The 8,175-nt window shown below is 35.8% G+C and overlaps 1 protein-coding gene across 1 annotated transcript; it reads right to left on the reverse strand.

Annotated features, from left to right (window-relative positions):
* Positions 1-4,822: 4,822 nt before the first annotated feature.
* Positions 4,823-7,685, reverse strand: LOC141713091 (protein POLLENLESS 3-LIKE 2). Its single transcript, XM_074516328.1, has 4 exons — positions 7,427-7,685; positions 6,462-6,674; positions 6,191-6,346; positions 4,823-6,110 (listed from the first exon to the last, which is right to left on the reverse strand). Exons 1-4 carry the CDS (start codon positions 7,589-7,591, stop codon positions 5,184-5,186), a joined length of 1,461 nt encoding a protein of 486 aa, XP_074372429.1. The 5' UTR covers positions 7,592-7,685; the 3' UTR covers positions 4,823-5,183.
* Positions 7,686-8,175: the final 490 nt, after the last annotated feature.

The raw sequence follows: 8,175 nt of genomic DNA on the forward strand, positions 1-8,175 counted from the left end.
AGTTAGTCCAAGTCTTGATAATTTCTCTCTCCTTTTCTAACTCAGTTTTTAGAGATTTATTCATTTTTAGCACTTCATCTCTCACATAGAAAGCATCATCTCTATCCTTCTGAGTTTGATGGAACATAACTAACTCTTTTTCTAAATAATCATTCCTTTTTTTAAAAGCAAGATTTTCAGAAGTTAATCTTTCACATGTTAAAGTTTGATCTCTATAGCTAATAAACATGGTTTTAAGATATAATCTCAACTCAGTAATATCATCAGTATGAAAGACATAAGTTGTTTGAGGTACCTTTAACTCAGCAGCATCAGAGCTGCTATCAACATTTGCCATCAAGGCATAGTTTTCCTCATCTTCAAAATCTGAGGAGTCTGTCCAGCTTTTCTTCTTTGTGACAAGAGCCTTGTCTTTGTCACTCTTTCCTTTCTTGCAGTCAGGAGATATGTGGCCTTTCTCACCACAGTTGTAGCATTTGACATTTGAGTAATCTCCTCTGTCAGACTTTCCTCCTCTGCCTTCAGATTTTATGAAGACCTTCTTATCTGAACTTATACCTTTCCTGGAAAACTTCTTTCCTCTTCTGAATTTCCTGTATGCTATCTTTGTGATACCCTTCACCATAAGAGCACACAACTTCATCATCTCTTCATCAGCATCTCCTTCAGGTAGACTTTCAGTTTCTTAATCATCATCATCAGAACTTGATGATTCTGAATTAGACTTTATGATGATAGCTTTTCCTTTTCCTTTCTTTGAGACAACCACTTTGGGGGATTTCTTCTTAGCATTAAGAGCAACTGTTCATGACTTTCTCCCATGTCTCTTGCTTCTTTGATCCATCTCAAGTTCAAAAGTCTTGAGCATTCCATAAATTTCATCTAGAGTAGTTTCATCAAGAGCATAGTTATCTCTTATAATAGTAGCTTTCAAATCCCAACTTTCGGGAAGGGCTAAAAGAAATTTTAGTTTTGAATCTTCAAGGTGTCATATTCCTTGTCCACTAGTGACAGATCATTCAAGAGTTTGACAGACCTGTCATATAAGTCAGTTAATGACTCATCACTTTTTGAGTCAAAGTGCTCGTACTCTTGAGTGAGTATAGTCCTCCTGTTTTTCTTGATTGCATTAGTTCCCTGACACCTTGTCTCCAAAGCATCCCATATCTCCTTTGCAGTCTTGCAGTGAATTACCCTATTTGACATGACATTATCAATGGCACTATGCAGTAAATGCCTTACCTTTTCATCCTTGCCAATAGATGAAATATCTTCAGCCGTGTATTTACTTTTCTCCTTTGGTATGGTCTTTGCTGGCTGATCTGCAACTATAACAGAGAGCTTGTTGGCTTATGCGGTCCTTCATTAATTCTGTCAAGGTATTCTGGATCTGTAGCTTCCAGAAATATAGCCATATTCACTTTCCATATGGGATATTCAGACGGTCTCAGCATGGGAACCCTGATAGTCTCATATAGACTGTGTGTTTGAGTCTTTGGAGTTTATTCAGTTTTAGCAGGCTTGGTTGGATTTTCTGCTTCTTCAGACATGATTGTTTTGGATCTTTACTGTATGTGTGTTAATAGATAGGCTCTGATACCACTTGTTAGGTCACACAACACTGTAGAAGGGAGTTGAATACAGTGTAGAATACAATCAAATCGATTTAAAGCACAAGTAACAGAAAACAAATGTATTCGATATAACAAACTCTGTTACAATGGAACTGTTCTCTCTCAGTGATGAACAAATATCACAAGAGCTGCTAGGTTACAATTATAAGATCTTCTCGATGATCGTAACTCTTTTAGAGTAAACCTATGTCTGTGTTTATATAAACACACAGTTACAAGATAACTTCTAGTTGATATGGAATATAATTCTATCTACTAAAATATATCAACCAGATATCTTATAATTCTTCTAGTCCTCGAACTCTTTCCTTGCATATCTTCTTCTTGTATTAGTCTCGATCTTCTTTCCTGTAAATCAGCTTCCTTCCTTAACTGTAAGTCCTCCAGTACTTAAGTTCTGATATCCATCTTCTGATATTATCTTCTGATAATCTAAGTTCTGATATCCTTAAGTTCTGACTTTCAGTAAGTCCTGATTCCAGGAAGTCCTGATTCCAGTAAGTACTGATATTTCCTGTCAGTTAAGATCTGAGAACTAAACATGAAACATATTAGACATGACATCTCAAATATATTCAACAATGCAGTATCTGATAATCAAGCTCCAGCCATTGAAAATTCCAGTGATATGTCTAATGCCTCTTCTCCTTATCACTCAGAGCCAATATCAACAGATGTTAACCTTGTTGCATTCTACCAACAAACCTCGGGCATCTTTGACACTATGGATTCATAATGTTGGTTCTCAAGGGGCAGATATGACTTATGCTTCAAATACTGTAATTATTAACAATGTCAACTCTCAGTTTATAGATTATGTCACCACCTGGATCATTGATTCAGGTGCCACACCATATTACACCTCACTTATTTCTGTTACACAATATCATAACACTCAGTTCAGAAATATATCTACCAAATGGTCAAATTTCTAAAATTTATCATGTTGGATATATATATATATATTTATATATATATTGCCTCTGACATCATACTCAAACATGTACTTCATGTTTCTCAATTTCATTGCAACCTTTTGTCTGTGGCCAAACTTACTTCAGACACAAAATGTGCTATTCGTTTCTCTACTTCTAAATGCTTAATGCAGGACCTTGTTTCGAGGAAGGAGAGAGAGATTGGTGACTATGTAGATGGTCTCTACAAACTTCAAATAAAATCTTTCTCCTCTCAGGTGTCTGTTGCCACTGTTATCACTGATCATGTCAATTGACACAATAGACTTGGTCATCCTTCTAATTCTATTATAGAGCACATTTCTTGTATTCCTTCTCAATCTTCAAATGTTTTGAACTCTCATTGTGATATTTTTCATCAAGCAAAACACACTAGATTTCCATTTCCTGTAAGTTCTACTAAAAGTACTAGTTGTTTTGACCTCATTCATTAACCATTCTTGGCATCTCATTTCAAAATTAAAGATCTGGGATCTCTCAAGTTCTTCCTAGGTCTGGAGGTGGCCAAAAATGCTACTAGTATATATCTCCATCAGAGGAAGTATACTCTTGATATTTTTTCTGATGTTTGATATCTTGATTGTAGACCTTTAACCATACCCATGGAACAAAATCATACACTACAGAAAAGCACCAGTGATTTTCTTTCTGCATCTAATGTGTCTCTCTATAGAAGACTTGTGGTCAGATTACTGTATCTTACCATTACCAGACCTCAACTCGCTTATCCTGTTCAAGTGCTCTCTCAGTTTATTACCAAACCTCGATCCGATCATCTTACTGTTGTGTTTAAGATTTTGAGGTTCATCAAGTCCTCACATGGCCAGGGTTTGTTGTTCTCTGCTTCATCCCCATTTAAACACACTACCTTTGCAGATTCAGACTGGGGGGGGGGGTGATCTGTTGACTAGGATTTCCTTGACTGGATATTGTGTCATGTTTGGTAAATCTCTGATTTCTTGGAAATGTAAAAAGAAGCACACACTGTCAAAATCATCTGCAGAGGTTGAGTATATGAGCTTAGTAGACACGTGTTGTGAGATTAATGACTACTGGCTGTCTTCAAGACGTTTGGTATCAGTTGTCTTACTCCTGTTCAGCTATTTTGTGACAATAAATCAGCATTGTATATAGCTTCAAATTATGTGTTTCATGAGTGTACTAAATAAATCGAAATAGACTGTCATCTAGTTTGAGAACACCTGCAACAAGGGATTATTACTACAACTCACATTTCTACCTCTTTTCAAACTGCTGACATTTTAACTAAATCACTTCCTTTTGCTCAGCTGCATTTTCTATGTTCCAAGCTGAATGTCTGTAATATGTTCCAGCCATTCCCCTTGAGGGAAGATGTTACAAATAACAAGTCAACATAGATATCTCATGATAGGTTGCAGTCAACTGCTGAGTTGGATGCTGAGCTAAGCACATAACAGAGAGTTTCCCAGTTGTCATTCTGTTTTAGGGAAAGTTTGTTAGATCTCTGATATATAGAGAGACTCATTTGTGTACTTTCAGTTTTTAACAAAATAATAACAATTCTTCATTTCTGTAAAATTTTATCATCATCTTCTTCATAATGTTAAATTTATGGATTGCTACGAGTCTGACACAGAATCACTGTTATCACCAAAAATTAGCTTGTCGATGAAATTAATAATTAAAAATAACATCTTTGACATAGTCATGCAGACATCAAGAACAGTAATCATTAATCAAAGCTGTTAAAACCGTGTAAACAAGAGAAGAATGAAAGGGGCACACAGCACAATACTACATTTGTTTCAGTATAAAAGCTAAAGGCATGAAACCTTGGCTGATTTTAATATCACTTGTTCAATCACATCCGACTCGACTCAAATTGACACTTGTAATCAGCTGTAGAGTGAGACATGAACGAGCTCCAGCAGCGTATATGGAACTGATCAAGATGTAAAATGGGGTGCTGGCGAGAAAGAGAGAGGGTGGTCTGATTTGGATAGACAGAGAAAAAAATGAGAAGGGCTGGTTTTTTTTTATTGATAATGAGAGGGAAAGTTTGAAGAAGGGACATTTTATATGCACAGAAGCACAATAGATTTACACATTTAATGAGTGCATGAATTTGACACATGAGTTTAACAGCGCTTGATTCAGCTTCACTTCACCGTAATACATGCTCGAAAAGAAAAACATACCCCCAGACAACTTCATACTGAATGCTAAACTATCAAATTTAAAGAAATTTGCATTTTTTTTGTAATTCAAACACCATCTCTGTCTGAAATACAGAATAAACGGCACCATAATTTAAGAGAACGTCTGGGAATAATTTATTTCATATCTCTAAGCCTTCTTCTGAAGAAGGGCATAAATTAAAAAAGGAAAAGAAAGGAGAACTGAGTTTAATAATCATTCGATAAACTTCTAAAATCCGAAAACCCACCAGCAGACTTCCATCACTGCGAGAGCGAGGAGTCAGAGGAGAAAAAGATCATCTCCATCCTAAATAAATAAACCACCACCAATCAGAATAACCCTTCCCAGTAGGGTTATTATCGTTTCTAAATATTAAAAAAAAAAAATATCTTCATCATGTCCTTGGGCTCAAAGATGGAGCAATTTGTTGAAACACCTTGAGCCTCTTCTTTTCAACCTTCAGCTCAACTTTACCTACTTCACCATTCGCAGTTTTCATGACAAGCTTGCTCTCCGGTTCATCGTTTACACAACCCAAAACTGCAGCAAGAATTGCATCCTCGAAATCCTTGTTATCAGGTAGTGCCAACTCTTTCCACTTGTCACTTTTTGGAGAATTAGGCTGACTTTTAGTCTCCATTACAGGAGGCTTCCATGATTGTCCAAACTTGTTACCTGCAGTCAAGTTTAAATTAGCTGTACCATCAGAAGCATTAGCTGACCTTGTTCTCTTAAGCCGATCCATCAGGTTAGTAGCAGGCGGTTGGGGAGCCACACATTTCGATGAAAAGAATGGTTGTGCTGCAAAGTTAAGTGAATTCCCAAAAGGAACAATTGGTTTACCAAGCCCTTGAAGATTTGGCTGACTTGGTAGGTTGTTCGAATTCACATTTTCATCAGCAAAATCATCTTTGAGTGGTTGAGCAGCAGGAACAACAGATGAATTTGGAGCAACATTGAGTTCTCTACAAGGCTGAGGCTGCCAAATAGCAGAAGAACCCAAGAATGCATTAAACAGCTTACACTGTTCGACCCTGTCACCACCCTTATTCATCATTTCAGACTCAAGGTCCCGAAGCATCTGTTGCGCTCTCTCATAGGCCTTAAGGTGTGAATCAACACCTCTCTGCCCTTCAGTGACCACTGGTGGCTTAACTCTCCTGAGAGTCTCTTTAGCCTCAGTAATCCTTCCCTGTTTCATCAAGCAAATTCCCAAATTGCACATCTTGTTACTGTCTGGTGCAATCACCAGTGCCCTTCTATAAGCATCCTCAGCCTCAGTGTAGTTGTTTTGTTGCATTAGTGCCCATCCCAAATTACCCTGAAACACAGATATTAAGAAGGTCATTCACAATTGATTTCTTGGTAATAAATACACGAGCTTCTAGATAAAAGGTTTACCAGTAATCTAGTGGCTTCTTGCTCCACAGAAACTTGAAATTTCTTGCCTTGAGATCGTGCTGTCTTTGTTCGCTTCCCATTGAAAGCCATTCCTTGTTGAATCAAGAACAATTTGCGCCTCAACAACCCGATTTGGTCATCCAATCTGCCACATCTCTGTTGTACAAAATTCAACATTCATCAAATTACCATTCACACACTCATAATTTTATCCAATTAAGACACAAACTTTTAATCTACTCAATTAATAGGTATACTCAATTAATAGGACCTTGTAAAGATCCAGCAAGATGTTATCAAGAGACTCTTGAGACTGATCAGAACATCGTATCCTCAACGACTTAATGGCCTCAATGGCTTCCTCGGATCGATTCTGTTGTTTCATAACAATAGCCATATCTTTCAAAGCACTATCCACTCTATCTCCAGAATTGATTGCTGCCCAGAATAAAGGGATAGCTCTTTCTGGATCCTTATCCACCAACTGATGCAAATTCATTACATATAAGTCCGTCAACAACATAACACAAACATCACAAATTCATAACATATAACCCAATCCCCATGAAATATAACATTTCATCTATTGTGTCATAACACTTTCATAACACAAACAGTATTATAATTCACAACTCCCCATTTCACAAAATTAAAATTCATAACACAAACAGTATATAACAATTCATATGTCCTTTTTTTAAACATTAAAAATCACTAAATCACAGTTCCCCGGAAAAATTAATAACACCCAATAAAAGGAACAAGTAAACAAGGAGAATTTTATTAATTAAAACACAATCAAGAATTTTCGTTTCACAAAATTAAAATCAAAATTAATCGGACCCGAGTCACAAAACAAACTAATCAAAGATATAAATTGTGTAAAATCAAACAAATAAACGATAATTTGTAACCTTTCATCTATTATGTCATAACACAAACGGTATAAAATTTCCAAGTCCCCATTTCACAAAATTAAAATCAAAATTAATGGGACCCAAAGTCACAAAACAAATGAATCACGGACATAAATCCGATAAAATAAAAAAAATAAACGTCGATAAAATCAAAATCAAGACAATCCACCATTCAAAAAACCAAGATTTACGAGTACTCAATTCAAAAATTCAACGATCACTAAAACACGAGATACAGTACATTTTATCGTAGAACAAACCAATACAATTGTGTGATATACATATAGATAAAAAGAAAGATAAAAGTAAAGAGGCTTACCTGAACATTTTTGGCTCTGACATAAGGAGAATCACCAACAGGAACCTTATGAGCCACATGAAATGATTCGGAACGAATTCTCGAGATCCCAAGAGGCTTAGCAGGTGAACAAGGAGCAGATTTGGTGGGTCTAAAACCAGGAGGAGCAGTCCACATTTCTTGCATCTTTTCGATATTTTCCGATCTTCCCCAATCAATCAAAATCAAATGTTTATCAAGAAATGAAGAAGATTAGAGACAGATAGTGAAGAACAGAGCGTTCGTGTGCTCAATATTTATAAAATGTGTAGAGTATCTTTTTAAAACTTACCGACCGTTGGAGATACTAGCCGTTATGTTATATTTTAGGTATGTTTTCTTTTTTATTTTTCTGTGGGCGGAAGGGGATAATTTGCACTTTAGCCACAAAGTTTATTAAATTTTTCAAAAGTTACCATATTATTTTACAACTCTATGGAAATTTTTTCGATGCCTAATTTGGCTTCCGGGAATAAATCTAAAATGTTTCATTCACGTGTAATGAAAAATCATATTTTTCATTCAATTTTATTATTATGATATTCAAAAATTTATAATATCATGCATTACTGTCAATTTTAAAAAATGAGATGATGAATTATTATTTTATCACATTCATTTGTAATATAATTGAATATATGAAATGCCTTATGTATCAAATTTTTGCAGAACGAAAGAATATATATTATTTTGTGTGCGATTAAAGATCGTACATGTTAACGGATGTTCCA

This window comes from Apium graveolens, chromosome 3 (genome assembly GCF_009905375.1).
Source record: "Apium graveolens cultivar Ventura chromosome 3, ASM990537v1, whole genome shotgun sequence".
NCBI classification, from domain to species: domain Eukaryota; kingdom Viridiplantae; phylum Streptophyta; class Magnoliopsida; order Apiales; family Apiaceae; genus Apium; species Apium graveolens.